The 15,515-nt window shown below is 43.3% G+C and overlaps 2 protein-coding genes across 3 annotated transcripts; both read left to right on the plus strand.

The window, feature by feature from the left end:
- Window positions 1–2,091: 2,091 nt before the first annotated feature.
- cryz (crystallin, zeta (quinone reductase)) lies at window positions 2,092–6,591 on the plus strand. Of its 2 annotated transcripts, XM_024010543.2 has the most exons (9): window positions 2,092–2,216; window positions 2,493–2,603; window positions 2,793–2,945; window positions 3,202–3,365; window positions 3,713–3,764; window positions 3,951–4,100; window positions 4,376–4,477; window positions 4,594–4,689; window positions 6,320–6,591. In XM_024010543.2, the coding sequence occupies exons 1-9, from the start codon at window positions 2,214–2,216 to the stop codon at window positions 6,479–6,481; spliced, it is 993 nt and encodes a 330-aa protein (XP_023866311.1). In that variant the 5' UTR covers window positions 2,092–2,213; the 3' UTR covers window positions 6,482–6,591. The 2 variants fall into 2 exon arrangements, with proteins under 2 accessions (XP_023866311.1, XP_070305038.1); XM_070448937.1 differs by lacking the exon at window positions 3,202–3,365.
- A 2,905-nt stretch (window positions 6,592–9,496) lies between these two features.
- Window positions 9,497–14,131, plus strand: lrrc53 (leucine rich repeat containing 53). The gene is made up of 6 exons (XM_024009347.2): window positions 9,497–9,765; window positions 9,983–10,102; window positions 10,328–10,956; window positions 11,210–11,402; window positions 11,634–12,122; window positions 12,255–14,131. Exons 1-6 carry the CDS (start codon window positions 9,759–9,761, stop codon window positions 14,129–14,131), a joined length of 3,315 nt encoding a protein of 1,104 aa, XP_023865115.1. The 5' UTR covers window positions 9,497–9,758.
- Window positions 14,132–15,515: the final 1,384 nt, after the last annotated feature.

The raw sequence follows: 15,515 nt of genomic DNA on the forward strand, positions 1-15,515 counted from the left end.
GTGTGTGTGCCTAGTAAAATACCGAAGAACAATTAAAACTGTGTTTGGACGGACTTGGCTAGGCCTCTGAGAGACTTGGGAGAGGACAGGGAGTACTTCTCAATGTCTCCCTAATCTCGGGGGAATGGAACTGTCGGCTGGGTAGTGATACAAATTGGTGCGACCTGTGGAGAAGGATAAAACTCACCTACTGTTTGTTTGTGTGTATGTATGTGCGTAGGATACCTACTGTTTGTGTGGAAGTATGTGCGCAGCTATAAAATGGATGTTTTTGTATTCTTGACTTTAGAACGTTTTCTGAATAAACTGTACTATCCTTTTGCATAAACTGAGTCTTTGACTAATTATTATTAAACCCATGGTCTTACAAACTTCGGGGATTGGTCAAAGCTATTGATTGATTGATAGTTATTATCATTGGGATTGAAAATTCTCGTGCCAGTAAATAACAAGGTTGCCAACAAACAACGCATCCAAAGTTGTATAGCGGCAGAATAAAATACCAGGTAGGGAGTGCAATATTTCATGACGTTTTTCACTCACCACGTTTATTCCAAAACATGTCTGTGCTCACTCTGGTAGCCTATGGACAAACATTAAGAATAAGCTACGTGGTGAGTTGATGCCTATTCGGCAGCTAGGTGAATTGATCATGCTACTTTGTATGCGTTGTTTGTTGGCAACCTTGTACTTTACGAAGTTTTTGTTACAGATTCCTGTTGGAACGTTCCACAAATTATACCCACCTTGTGAGATGTCCCTTCTTGCTAAAATCTATTTGTTTAGACATAGTTTTTTCCCCCATAGGATACATGTGTTTTCCATCTCAACTAACAGATTGTGAGTATATTACTCCGTACCATCTATAATGTACATCGTAAACTAATGCCAACTAGCATGCTTGACTAATGTTTCTTCTGCTATGGTATATTGGGGATTACACAATTTAATGTGCATCYCGCCACCTACTATGCGGGTCTTCCAGCGCCAGTACCCCTTGCAAGTTTTCAGTTGTAAAAATCCTTAAATCCCACAAACTTCTCTGCCGCAGCCACAATAATGTCCAGTTTCGTAGACTTCTTTGAGACTTGTGCTGTTCATTTTATAACTGTGGCAATGAACAGAACAAAATTCAAATTTTTAAAACACAGGTTATCTTTTGTCTGGCAGCAAACATTTACTACAGGCTGTGGTGTATCCACTACCATATTTTCACTAGCTTCACTTGTTTTCTCAATTATTTTAAGGAGATTAAATTGACCACTAACTGTTGCCACCTCAATCTCCTTCACAGGGCACTCCATGAACTCAGGATAATAATCCCCACCACAATTGGAACACCTTCCGTCCTTCTACACACCATTCTTCAGTATACGCTGTTCGTCTGCACTTCACTTGAAACATGGCCAAATCCTTTACAATTCTTACAGTGGTTTTGAAAGATAGCTCTTACAGCGTATCTTACATAACCAAGTTTCATATGCATAGGTATTTGCTCTTTATCAAAAAACAACAGGACTTCCAGACTTTCTTATTTTGCTCCATTCACCCAGCGGGTCAAACGCTTTTTACAGCATGACATCACAATCAGAACACGATCAAAACGATTGGGAACTATTTCACGCTGGGGAGTTTTACATGACACCGGGCACCAACCACACCAGGAATTTTGAACATGAACATCCATCGTCACCCCTGAGATGACTCCTTTTACGGGTGCTCTACTCCAAAATGCAAAACTTCTGTTGTCCGGATTATTTTGAGGCCCACTGCAATCTTCCTCTGTTCTTCAAAAATATAATGAATCAAGATAAACCCACTCCTGGTCACTCTCACAGACTCCACTTTTCAAGCGCATACCGTACAATTTTCAACACTTCAAATGGGTTTCCCACATATGGATCCCAAGAAGATGAGATTCCTTATAATTCACACACATAACCTTCACTGGAATTTTAGACAATTTCATGTTTGTTCCTGTTTTCGATACTACTATCCGTCGCCAAATTTGCCCGACGCGCTGCTTGATTCGAACTCAACATCCACTTCCGCCTTCCTGCCTAAAGTTTTGAATGAAGTGCAATATGTATCAAATGAGAAAAGCGTTTTACGGTGGCGGAGAGTGTAAAATTCGGATGTTTATAATGTCATGCTGTCGCCACCGTGCGGATAGTTATTTTGGGACAGAAATCACTGACAGCTTCCTTGCATAAATGGTGAGTCCGTTTCGACTTTTATTGCCTTGATATAAAGTTTATGCTAGTTGTATTTTAGAAACATTATAGTATTTGTACTCAAATGTCCTGCTGAAGTGATAAGTTAGCTAGGTAACCAGACAGTGCAGTGTCTCGTTTGGTAACGTTAGCTAGCTAATGCCACTGCACTGTCCAAAGTCCATAAGCCACTCGTGTGTCTACTAACGTTACTACTTGCCAGCTAATGTAAGCTGCATGTAAAGGTTTTAGTTGGTTAGCTACTCTATTTGTGTGCAGATGGCAACAACGCCCAAGTTAATGAGAGCCATTCGAGTGGGTGAGTTTGGAGGACCTTCCGTTTTGAAACTCTGCTCCAACGTACCTGTGCCAAATCCAGGTCAGAAACAGGTAAATAAAATCATTCAAAAACGTTAGTAACTTACTATTACTTTTGCTAACTGTAAAGTGCAAAGGACAATGGATACCTTTTACATATATTGTATTGCACCTGTAGCTGTTTTATACGTTGTATTATGTTAGTTAATTCTAGTTCTGCAGAAGTTTCTCTATGTATGAAACAGCCTGTGTGTTATCCAGGTGCTAATCCATGTGCATGCGTGTGGAGTGAACCCTGTGGAGACCTACATCCGCTCTGGGACCTACACGAGGAAGCCCAGCCTGCCCTACACTCCAGGGACTGATGTGTCAGGGGTTGTGGAAGCTGTCGGAGACAGAGTCCAACTCTTACAGGTGCTGCTCTTACTGTACCATCCATCCCTAGGCTACCAGTAACATTATGATCACTGATGTTAATTAGTAACTATTTGAATGCGGCATGTGTAGTTTGTGAGAAAGTAATTGCTTACCAACATTTTGCTTTGAACACTCCTTGATTATATAGACTGAAGTACTATTGTACTAATTGTATGAATGTATTCATATTGAGTTTGTGTATGACTATACTATTAGTTTCTGGAGTGGAAGTCTGGTCTATTTTACCATTCAGGCTGGTGACCGTGTGTTCACCACCGCCACAGAGACAGGAGGGTATGCTGAATACACTGTTGTGTCTGAGGACTGTGTCCACCGCCTGCCAGACCCCTTAGACTACAAACAGGGAGCTGCCATTGGGATCCCGTACTGCACAGCATACAGAGCTCTCTTCCATAAGTAAGACACCAGCATTTTTTTGTTTTGTTTAAGGAGAACGGAATTCTGAACGGATTATTTTTATGACAAGATGGGTGCAGAAGCAGGGAGACCGGGTATAAGTGTGTAGGGCTCACCGGTCCTACACCAATGTCTTGGTTGAGTTCTTTGGATTTGACATGGTTAGACAGACTCAGCATCACAATTGATATGATGTTCAATTAAGTTGAGATTCACCGACTGCTGCAAAAGAAGACATATTATTAAAATCTGTATGTCTATTATTTACTAATAAAGTATTTGATTGTGGGGTGTGTACAGTATAATGAGTGACTGAGTCTTATGCTCCATTGTGTCTTATGATGCAGAGCACATGCTAAAGCAGGCGAGACAGTACTCATCCATGGAGCCAGTGGCGGGGTAAGATCAATACCCTCTTCTGTTTAATGTCTGTGCTATAGTTATTTCCCCCCATTTTCATTTAATTAAGATCAACTGAATCCAAATTACCTTTATTGCACTGCTTAATGACAAGTATTATTGGGGGGTTGATTTACTAGGGCCCAGTGTTTGTAACCTTTTTCTGGGTGGTGTGTATCTTTTCAGGTGGGGGTGGCAGCGTGTCAGATGGCCAGAGCCTTGGGTCTGAGGGTCCTGGGGACAGCAGGAACCCCAGAAGGACTGGAGCTGGTCCTGAGGAATGGAGCTCACCAGGCCTTCAACCACAAAAATGAAGGATACACTAGCAAAATCATGGTAGGTGGGAAGGAGTCATAGTTGCGGTCTCCATAGACCTGAATACATTTTAAGGACATTTTGTGTATGACTCCCAGTGGGTGACTGCTATTATGCTCTACTTTGACACCGATTAGCTGCTAAACCAGAGGGGGTATAATAAAATGTTTGTTATTACAGATAAAAAATATAAAAATTTCTAACATGTTAGCCTAGGATAAGTTAAGAGCTGGGGTGACGCTTTTGTAAACACAGGTTGTCTTAATAAGTTATGTCTGGGCAATTGTTTTTTACAGGATGCTACCAAGGGGCAAGGGGTAAATGTGATTGTGGAGATGCTGTCTAACGTGAACCTCAGCAATGACCTGCAGATGCTGGCCTACGGGGGGAGAGTGACGGTCAGTATATGTTACGTTAGCATGTGTCATTTATTTTAGACTTTTAGAGCCACTTTTGAATATGTATTGGTTATTCATTGTTAATTCTTACTCAGTTTTCCTCTTTTGTTGTTTAGGTTGTTGGCAGTAGAGGCCCCATTGAAATCAACCCTCGAGACACCATGGCCAAAGAGTCCAGCATCATTGGTGTTGCTTTACCCTACGCTACTGTTGTAAGAGTCTAGATTCCTAGTATAATATTGATGCTGGTTTAGGCAGTGGTCGTTCTATAAATCATACATTCTGTAGTGTAAATTATACACTACCGTTCAAAAGTTTGGGGTCACTTAGAAATGTTCTTGTTTTTGAAAGAAAAACACTTTTTTTTTGTCCATTTTAAAATAACATCAAATTGATCAGAAATACAGTGTAGACATTAATGTTGTAAATTACTATTGTAGCTGGAAACGGCAGATTTTTTAATGGAATATCTACATAGGCGTACAGAGGCCCATTTATCATCAACCATCACTCCTGTGTTCCAATGGCACGTTGTGTTAGCTAATCCAAGTTTATCATTTTAAAAGGCTAATTGATCATTAGAAAACCATTTTGCAAGTATGTTAGCACAGCTAAAAACTGTTGTGCTGATTTAAAGAAGCAATAAAACTGGCCTTCCTTAGACTAGTTGAGTATCTGGAGCATCAGCACTTGTGGGTTCGATTACAGGCTCAAAATGGCCAGAAACAAATAACTTTCTTCTGAAACTCGTCAGTCTATTCTTGTTCTAAGAAATGAAGGTTATTCCATGCGAGAAATTGCCAAGAAACTGAAGATCTCATACAACGCCGTGTACTACTCCCTTCACAGAACAGCTCAAACTGGATCTAACCAGCATAGAAAGAGGAGTGGGAGGCCCCAGTGCACAACTGAGCAGGAGGACAAGTACTTTAGTGTCTAGTTTGAGAAACAGACGCCTCACAAGTCCTCAACTGGCAGCTTCATTAAATGGTACCCTCAAAACACCAGTCTCAAAGTCAACAGTGAAGAGGCGACTCCGGGACTCTGGCCTTCTAGGCAGAGTTGCAAAGAAAAAGCCATATCTCAGACTGGTCAATAAAGATAAAAGATTAAGATGGGCAAAAGAACACAGACAGTGGACAGAGGAACTCTGCCTAGAAGGCCAGCATCCCGGAGTCGCCTCTTCACTGTTGATGTTGAGACTGGTGTTTTGCGGGTACTATTAAATGAAGCTGCCAGTTGAGGGCTTGTGAGGCGTCTGTTTCTCCAACTAGACACTCTAATGTGCTTGTCCTCTTGCTCAATTAGGCCACTCCTCTTTCTATGCTGGTTAGAATCAGTTTGCGCTTTTCTGTGAAGGGAGTAGTACACAGCATTGTACAAGATCTTCAGTTTCTTGGTAATTTCTCACATGGAACAGCCTTCATTTCTCAGAACAAGAATAGACTGACGAGTTTCAGAAGAAAGTTATTTGTTTCTGGCCATTTTGAGCCTGTAATTGAACCCACAAATGCTGATGCTCCAGATACTCAACTAGTCTAAAGAAGGCCAATTTTATTGCTTCTATAAATCAGCACAACAGTTTTCAGCTGTGCTAACATAATTGCAAAAGGGTTTTCTAATGATCAATTAGCCTTTTAAAATTATAAACTTGGATTACGGTAGCTAACATAATGTGCCATTGGAACACAGGAGTGATGGTTGCTGATAATGGGCCTTTACGCCTATGTAGATATTCCATTAAAAAATCTGCAGTTTCCAGCTAGTTTTTTTCAAAAACAAGGACATTTCTAAGTGACACCAAATTTTTGAACGGTAGTGTATCTTCTGTTGTCTCTACAGGAAGAGAAGGCTGAGTGTGCCGCGGCCCTGTTTGCAGGGATGGATGCTGGTTGGCTGAAGCCTGCTGTAGGAAAACAGTACACCCTGGACATGGCCTCCCAGGCCCATATTGACATCATAGACTGCCCTGGGGCTTCTGGGAAGATGGTACTGACCATGTGAATGGAACAGCTGTAGGATTACTGTGAAATGTTACTGATTTACATTCGGATGAAATTCTGATTACTTTACATGTGTTTCATGCATATGGAATTAAAATTGCTTAAAATCTTGCCACAGACAAAGATGGTGTGGCTCACTTTCGGTGATCTTCGTGATTAATCATGTGCATTTCTAAACCAAGTTGTTGTCATTTCAATGCATTGGGTCAACAAGAAAAAATGTTGTGAAATAACAATATTTTAATTGAATGCCATTTTTGTAAAATATTACAAAGGGAATGCCTCCTTTTCCAGATTAAATAATAGCGTTGAAGTGTGCAGTCTTTTACCTCGGTCAGGCACAAGTTAAGTCAGGGGTGAGTGTGACGTCGTGCCATCTCAGGTAACAGCCCTGCGAACTGAGCATGCTCAGAGAAGCACAGGTAACCTTACCCAGCCTTTTCAAATAGAACACAGACAGTTGACTGTGAAACAGTAGAAGTGACTACCGTAACCTGGGCTGGTCAACATCGAAATGTTGAAGCACAATGAGTGCTTATATGATGTTATATTGGACTGGTTGTAGAAGTAATGTATTCACCTGTATTGGACTCGCAGCTGATCTGTGGATTGTCAATGATGGTGTATGGTTGGATTCTCTGGTCCATTTAGGCCTGCAGGTAAGACTTGATCTGGATAATGTTTCTTATATGTACAGTTGAAGTCGGATGTTTACATACACTTAGGTTGAAGTCATTAAAACTAGTTTTTCAACCACTCCACAAATTTCTTGTTAACAAAGTATAGTTTTGGCAAATCGGTCAGGACATCTACTTTGTGCATGACGCAAGTCCTTTCTCCAACAATTGTTTACAGACAGATTATTTCACTTATAATTCACTGAATCACAATTCAAGTGGGTCAAGTTTACATACACTAAGTTAACTGTGCCTTTAAACTGCTTGGAAAATTCCTGAAAATGATGTCATGGCTTTAGAAGCTTCTGATAAGCTAATTGACATCATTTGAGTCAATTGGAGGTGTACTTGTGGATGTATTTCAAGGCCTACCTTCAAACTCAGTGCCTCTTTGCTTGACATCATGGGAAAATCAAAAGAAATCAGCCAAGACCTCAGGAAAAAAAATTGTAGACCTCCACAAGTCTGGTTTATCCTTGGGAGCAATTTCAAAATGTCTGAAGGTACCACATCCATCTGTACAAATAATAGTACGCAAGTATAAACACCATGAGACCACGCATCCATCATACCGCTCAGAAAGGAGACTACGGTTTGCAACTGCACATGGGAACAAAGATTGTACTTTTTGGAGAAATGTCCTCTTGTCGGAAGAAACAAAAATAAAACTTCTTGGCCATAATGACCATCGTTATGTTTGGAGGAAAAAGGGGGATGCTTGCAAGCCGAAGAACACCATCCCAACCGTGAAGCACGGGGCTGGCAGCATCATGTTGTGGGGGTGCTTTGCTGCAGGAGGGACTGGTGCACTTCACAAAATAGATGGCATCATCTAAATTATGTGGATATATTGAAGCAACATCTCACGACATCAGTCAGGAAGTTAAAGCTTGGTCGCAAATGGGTCTTCCAAATGGACAATGACCCCAAGCATACTTCCAAAGTTGTGGCAAAATGGCTTAAGGACAACAAAGTCAAGGTATTGGAGTGACCATCACAAAGCTCTGACCTCAATCCTATAGAGAATTTGTGGGCAGAACTGAAAAAGCGTGTGGGAGCAAGGAGGCCTACAAACCTGACTCAGTTACACCAGCTGTGTCAGGAGGAATGGGCCAAAATTCACCCAACGTATTGTGGGAAGCTTGTGGAAGGTACCCAAAACATTTGACCCATGTTAAACAATTTAAAGGCAACGCTACCAAATACTAATTGAGCGTATGTAAACTTCTGACCCACTGGGAATATGATGAAAGAAAGAAAAGCTGAAATAAATCATTCTCTCTACTATTATTCTGACATTTCACATTCTTAAAATAAAGTGGTGATCCGAACTGACCTAAGGCAGGGAATTTTTACTAGGATTAAATGTCAGGAATTGTGAAAAACTGAGTTTAAATGTATTTAGCTAAGGTGTATTTAAACTTCTGACTTCAACTGTATGACTCAGATAAACACTCATAGGTAACATGGGTGATCTGAATAGACTCCAGGGGGGTCATCATGCATGTTTCATTCATCTCCGATTGTTACCATTACTTTCCACCCAGTTTGTTTTGTCTCTTAGCAACACAAGCTAAATGAGCAAAGTACTAAGGCGATGTCATTTACAAAATAGCCTCCAACACTCTACTCAGCAAATTGGATGCAGTCTATCACAGTGCCATCTGTTTTGTCTCCAAAGCCCCATATACTACCCACCACTGTGACCTGTATGCTCTCGTTGGCTGGCCCTCGCTTCATATTCGTTGCCAAACCCACTGGCTCCAGGTCATCTATAAGTCTTTGCTAGGTAAAGCCCCGCCTTATCTCAGCTCACTGGTCACCATAGCAGCACGCACCCGTAGCATGCGCTCCAGCAGGTATATCTCACTGGTCACCTCCCAAAGCCAATTCCTCCTTTGGCTGCCTTCCCTTCCAGTTCTCTGCTGCCAATGACTGGAACGAACTGCAAAAATCACTGAAACTGGAGACTCATATCTCCCTCACTAGCTTTAAGCACCAGCTGTCAGAGCAGCTCACTGATCACCGCACCTGTACATAGCCCATCTGTAAATGGCCCATCCAACTACCTCATCACACATACTGTTATTTATTTAATCTATTTTGCTCCTTTGCACCCCAGTATCTCTACTTGCCCGTTCATCAACTGCACATCTATCACTCCAGTGTTTAATTGCTATATTGTCATTATTTTGCCACTATGGCCTATTTATTGCCTTACCTCCCTTTTCCTACCTCATTTGCACACACTGTATATAGACTTTTTCTAATGTATTATTGACTGCATGTTTGTTTATTCCATGTGTAACTGTGTTGTTGAATGTGTCGCACTGCTTTGCTTTATCTTGGCCAGGTTGAAGTTGTAAATGAGAACTTGTTCTCAACTAGCCTACCTGGTTAAATAAAGGTGGAAAAAAAATGTGTTACTGAGCTGAATGTGTTTTTATGAATAAAATAAAAAAATAAAAATGAGACTATGGTTTTTATATCTGTAGGAGCAGTATGACCAGACATGGGAAGGAGTTGAGACAAGATGATGAGACCCTGAGACCACTTACATGGGAGAGCCAACACACCATGCAGCCTGGCCAGTAACAAACCATGAGAAGTATGTCTACCGTAACATTTCAACACCAAATTGTCAATATTCAACACATGAAAGGTATATTCATGCTGTTCAGGTATTGGATTAATGCTTCACAATATAGGTCTATTGAATGTGTGAACAGCTAAGATATTAAATATACTGACACGAAATGTTGATATACTGTACCATTCCCCCTCCCAAGCTAACCAGCTGTGTGTGTCCCCTTGGTGAAACCCAGGTGTTCTCCTGATGCTGATGCTGTCAATCACACATACCCAGCGCCTCTCCTCATGTCCAGCCTCCTGTGTGGTGTGTTCTGAAGATGCTGTCATCTGTTACAAGCTCTCCAACATCCTAGGTAAGAAGGAGCATTGACTGCCGAGTTGAGATTAAGAAATATCACCCTCTACTAATGATCTATGATAGCATTCATTTGAACAAGATTTGCTGGAATGTCTTGTTCCACACTAGCCTATGGCTATCATAAAGACGCTGACTCTTTGTGCCAACACCTATCTGTGTAGCCAGCCCTATTAAAGCAGTAATGATTGACAACCAGGTTTGTGTTTTCTTCCACCTCTAGAGGCCCCTGAGACCACCAAGGCCCTGATGCTGACCGACGGCTCCATCGTGTCCGTGGACCGCCACTTCCTGTCTGACATGTCCAGCATGACCGTGCTGTCCCTCAGCCACAACGCCATCACCACCATCACCCACGACGCCTTCCAGAACCTCACCGTCCTCCACACCCTCCTCCTGGACCACAACCACCTCTCCAGCCAGGCCCTGGGGAGGGACACTTTTTCCTGGCTGCCCAGGTTGGAGATCCTCAAGCTGGGGAACAATGCCCTCGGGGAAGTCAACGGCTCCTGGTTCCATGCCGCTGGGGCCCTGCGGACGCTGCAGCTGGAAGGGAATCGCCTCTCCAGGCTGGACGCCACCACCTTTGCCTCGGCAGACCTCCAGGGGCTGGAGACCTTGGATCTGTCCGATAATCTGATCACATATCTGGGGAGGGATAGCTTCCGGGGTCTGCTGGGGCTGCGTAGTCTGGATCTGTCCAGGAATCAGCTCCAGAGTGCCCCGCCAGAGGTGTTTTCGTACCTATCGTGGATGTCTAGTCTGAACCTGGAACTAAACTGGTGGAACTGTACATGTGAGCTGAGGAACCTGGCGTCTTTCCTCACCAGCTATATGGAGGCTCCGGATAAGGTTATCTTCTGTTGCTTTTTTTTCTTCTTTTCTTTTTATACTTTGATTTATTGTATTCCTTTTTTTACCAATATGTTTTATTATTTTGAATTAGGGCTAACACATATTTTGGCTGCCTGCAATTATTATAAGAAAGGTGCTTTATGGTATATGGTTTTTATGGTATATAAACTATATTGTATAAAAGGTGCTATGTAGATGTGTGTTATCGTTGTAACAGTATGATTACTATAATAACAACATTCTTGTTCAGGTACTGTTCAACGGGCGTAGGATGGTGTGTGTGAGTGCTGACAACCCGGCAGTGAAGACGGTGCTGGAGCTGACAGAGGCCAACTGTGTTCCAACAAATCAGAACATCACAGTGCAGGTTGAGGCTAGGAACGCCATCTCCTCTCAGCGTTATACCAGAGACCTGGCTCTGGCTGCAGCCTTCTGCTTTGCTGGTCAGTACCTCAGAAACTAGATCCTCCATGGCCACTTTCTAGCCGCACGTAACTTTTCTCTACTCCAATAGTGAAAAAATATAGGAAATTGTATAGGACAATGTGACTTCTGTATCATGCAACTCCGTAAAGTGTATCAACACTTAAAATAAAGACTGTTTATCATTTTATCCCACTACATAAAGCTTAAGTCAGTCGGCTGTAACTCATAACTATGCTAATAACGTACAGGTGGCGTTGGACTCACCCTAGCTGTGGTGTACATCGTTTACTGCAAACTGGGGATGAACAAGAGCCTGAAGGTCTGGAGAGACAGGACTGGAGCTGAGGAGGATGAGAATGGGAGGACAGCTCCCACCCAAACAGTCACCCAGTGGGATCTGAGCAGGGAGAATGAGCTCCTACCTATGGCTCAAATGGGACTGGAAACCAAGCTGATCATTCCCAATAGCCACCTTCAGCCTTGGGACAGGGAGAGAGCCATGTTTGACCTGAGAATAGGCAAAGATGGCGGCCATTTTACATGCCCCCATTGTGGCCCTGCAGTCAGTGGGTCTGCAATGGAACTGGGGGTAGGAGATGGACACTTGGGGGCACCCCTGCACATGCTCAGACAAGGGGGAGGCCAGCCCAACAAGATGGAGAGTCTGGCCATGACAGAGGAGAGTGACGAGAGGAAGAGACATGTGCCCCAACAAGCACTGATATCAAAGACAAAAGGTGAGCATGTTTTGATTTAATATTTCACTGCATAGACTGATTAGGATTATATCAGTGATGAGACTATAGGCAGACACACACACACACACACACTGCATATGTCTAACTCTCTTTCCCTGTTGTCATTCACAGATCTAAGCGGTCAAAGGTCATTGGTCGGGCCACCACAGGGTCAGAGCAACCATATTCTTAGTCAGGAGGAGTTACTCTATCACCAGCAGAGTTTAAATATAAAAAGCCATGATGGTTCTAATGGCAACAACCAGCTATTGGGTGGCAGGAGTTACTATTCACCTGCACATAGAAACATGCCCACACATAAAAGTCTAAAAGATGAGATGGTAAGACCTGGAAATCACATAGGCCTTGACAACAGACCGTCAAAAATGGACTTCCAATCAGAGCATGGTAGAACTGTACCTGACTGTCAACCCCAAACCGTCAGCTGTGTGAACTGTTACAGAACCTATGAGTATGTACAACCAGGGGAGAAAGTCAGAGATGTATTGTATGACATCAGTGCAAGAGAATCTGCTGGGTATGATGGTTCTCCCAACCACAACCCACTTACAAGGCTAAACACCCGAAGGAGCATGAACTACAACCAGTCTAATATGGATATCTATGCAAAGCCTGCAAGCAAGCAGAGGAGTGTGACTTTTGACTTGGAAAGATCTGGAGTGCATGTCGTTGATGTACAAAGGATGAACAATGACAGGGAAGATAAACATGACAGGATTAAAAGTTCTAGGAAAGCGGAAAATGGTGATAAACAGATCCTGAGCTATGAAAGCATTGGACGATCTGTGTGGAGTAATGGTCTTGAAAGAGAGGACCACTCCAAAAGGCATAAACATAAAGCCCAGTCAGATGGTTTACTAAAAGTGAAGCTCAACCTTAACCCTCTTAAGAAAAGCAAGGTCCATCCAAGGAAAAACAACCACAAGAGACTAGAACAGGGCGATAGAGAAAGAACTGACTCCAAGAACCGAAAGCAACTGAAAATGAGGGATCAAGATGCCAAAGGCAAAAGGCACAACCAGGAAGAGTCTAAAGAAAAAACAGACAAATCCAATAAAGGAAACTCGTCTCACAAAAACAAAGCCAATCAGTCATCCAAAAATAAATCTACCACCAGCAAGTCTAAAGAAACTGATGAAACTAATGAAGATCAAGAGGAAGAAGATCCAGTGCCACAGGAAAACAATACATCAAAACATCAGGAGGGCTCGAATGGTGACCATTCCAAGAAGAGTAGAGCTGATTCATATCAGAAAACCGACGTCACACAAAATAAAACTGGAGGAGAAACAGAGGAATCTGGTGGAGCACCTATACCAAGTAATGTGAGTCCTTACCAGTCATACCTCAATGGAGCTGGTGGGAGTTCAGCCAATGGGCAACAGGTGGAAAAATACAGAAATGGACAGTGCCAAGCACCGATCCCTGAGGTGCCCCAACCCCCCGGTTACCTAGGCGATGGAGTGACTCTTCAGAGGACATTGAGTAGCCCACAACTGTCAGCTGCAAAGCCCCTCAAAGGAATGGAAAGGACTTCCAGTTACAGTAACCTTGCTGTCCAGGGAGGAAACTCTATACTATTACAAAACACTGTTGCACCAAACACCATTTATGGTGGCAACTCACAGGCTCAAAATCTGAGTAGACAAGGCAGTTTAGGTCCGCCATCTTTACTGACTAACATCCCACCCACATCCCCACTATGTACAGACAATGCAGGGAGCTCACCTGTAAATCCACTGATTCAGCTGTTGTCACAGTCAGTTCGAGGCAACTCCAACCAGGGGGCCATGATCGGCTCTCAGCCAGCCCAGTTTCCAGTACCCCAAGGAGTGGGAGATCTTACTCTGCTTGCCCAGGGTCCAGGTTCACTAAATGGGCAGAATATCTCTCAGCTTGCTCAGGGTCCTGGATCACTAAATGGGAAGAATATGTCTCAGCTTGCCAGGGTCCTGATCACTAAATGGACAGAATATCTCTCAGCTTGATCAGGTCCTGGATCACTAATGGACGAATGTCTCAGCTTGCTCAGGGTCTGGATCACTAATGGACAGAATGTCTCTCAGTTTGCTCAGGGTCCTGGATCACTAAATGGACAGAATATCTCTCAGCTTGCTCAGGTCCTGGATCACTAAATGGACAGAATGTCTCTCAGCTTGCTCAGGGTCCTGGACACTAAATGGACAGAATGTCTCTCAGCTTGTCAGGGTCCTGGATCACTAAATGGGCAGAATATCTCTCAGCTTCTCAGGGTCCTGGATCACTAAATGACAGAATGTCTCTCAGCTTGCTCAGGGTCCTGGATCACTAAATGGACAGAATGTCTCTCAGCTTGCTCAGGGTCTGGATCACTAAATGGACAGAAATGTCTCAGCTTGCTCAGGGTCCTGGATCACTAAAATGGACAGAAATGTCTTCTCAGCTTGCTCAGGGTCCTGGATCACTAAATGGACAGAATGTCTCTCAGCTTGCTCAGGGTGGATCACTAAATGGGCAGAATATCTCTCAGCTTGCTCAGGGTCCGGTTCACTAAATGGGCAGAATATCTCTCAGCTTGCTCAGGTCCTGGATCACTAAATGGGCAGAATATGTCTCAGCTTGCTCAGGGTCCTGGATCACTAAATGGACAGATATCTCTCAGCATGCTCAGGGTCCTGGATCACTAAATGGACAGAATGTCTCTCAGCTTGCTCAGGGTCCTGGATCACTAAATGGGCAGAATATCTCTCAGCATGCTCAGGGTCCTGGATCACACAATGGACAGAATGTCTCTCAGTCTCAGGTCCTGGATCACTATGGGCAGAATATCTCTCAGCTTGCTCAGGTCCTGGATCACTAAATGGGCAGAATGTCTCTCAGCTTGCTCAGGGTCCTGGATCACTAAATGGGCAGATATCTCTCAGCTTGCTCAGGGTCCTGGATCACTAAATGGGCAGAATGTCTCTCACTGCTGCTCAGGGTCCTGGATCACTAAATGGGCAGAATATGTCTCAGCTATGCTCAGGGCCTGGATCACTAAATGGGCAGAATATCTCTCAGCTTGCTCAGGGTCCTGGATCAACTAAATGGACAGAATATTCTCAGCTTGCTCGGGTCATGGATATAAATGGACAGAATATCTCTCAGCTTGCTCCAGGGTCCTGGATCACTAAATGGCAGATATCTCTCAGCTTGCTCAGGGGTCACTGGATCAACTAATGGCAGAATATCTCTCAGCTTGCTCAGGTCCTGGACACTAAATGGGCAGAATGTCTTCAGCTTGCTCAGGGTCCTGGATCACTAAATGGGACAGAAATATGGTCGTAGCTTGCTCAGGGTTCTAGTTCAGGTCCAGGCTCACTAAATGTAGAGAGTCTCTCCAACAACAACAGT

Source organism: Salvelinus sp. IW2-2015, linkage group LG19 (assembly GCF_002910315.2).
Source record: "Salvelinus sp. IW2-2015 linkage group LG19, ASM291031v2, whole genome shotgun sequence".
Classification (NCBI taxonomy): Eukaryota; Metazoa; Chordata; class Actinopteri; order Salmoniformes; family Salmonidae; genus Salvelinus; species Salvelinus sp. IW2-2015.

Excerpts from the sequence above, each read along its gene's own strand:
- cryz (XM_024010543.2), top strand. Across the intron at positions 3,366-3,712 it reads TACAGAGCTCTCTTCCATAA|AGCACATGCTAAAGCAGGCG; the intron begins GTAAGACACCAG and ends CTTATGATGCAG. Across the intron at positions 4,101-4,375 it reads GATACACTAGCAAAATCATG|GATGCTACCAAGGGGCAAGG; the intron begins GTAGGTGGGAAG and ends TGTTTTTTACAG.
- lrrc53 (XM_024009347.2), top strand. Across the intron at positions 11,403-11,633 it reads TGCAGCCTTCTGCTTTGCTG|GTGGCGTTGGACTCACCCTA; the intron begins GTCAGTACCTCA and ends AATAACGTACAG. Across the intron at positions 12,123-12,254 it reads ACTGATATCAAAGACAAAAG|ATCTAAGCGGTCAAAGGTCA; the intron begins GTGAGCATGTTT and ends TGTCATTCACAG.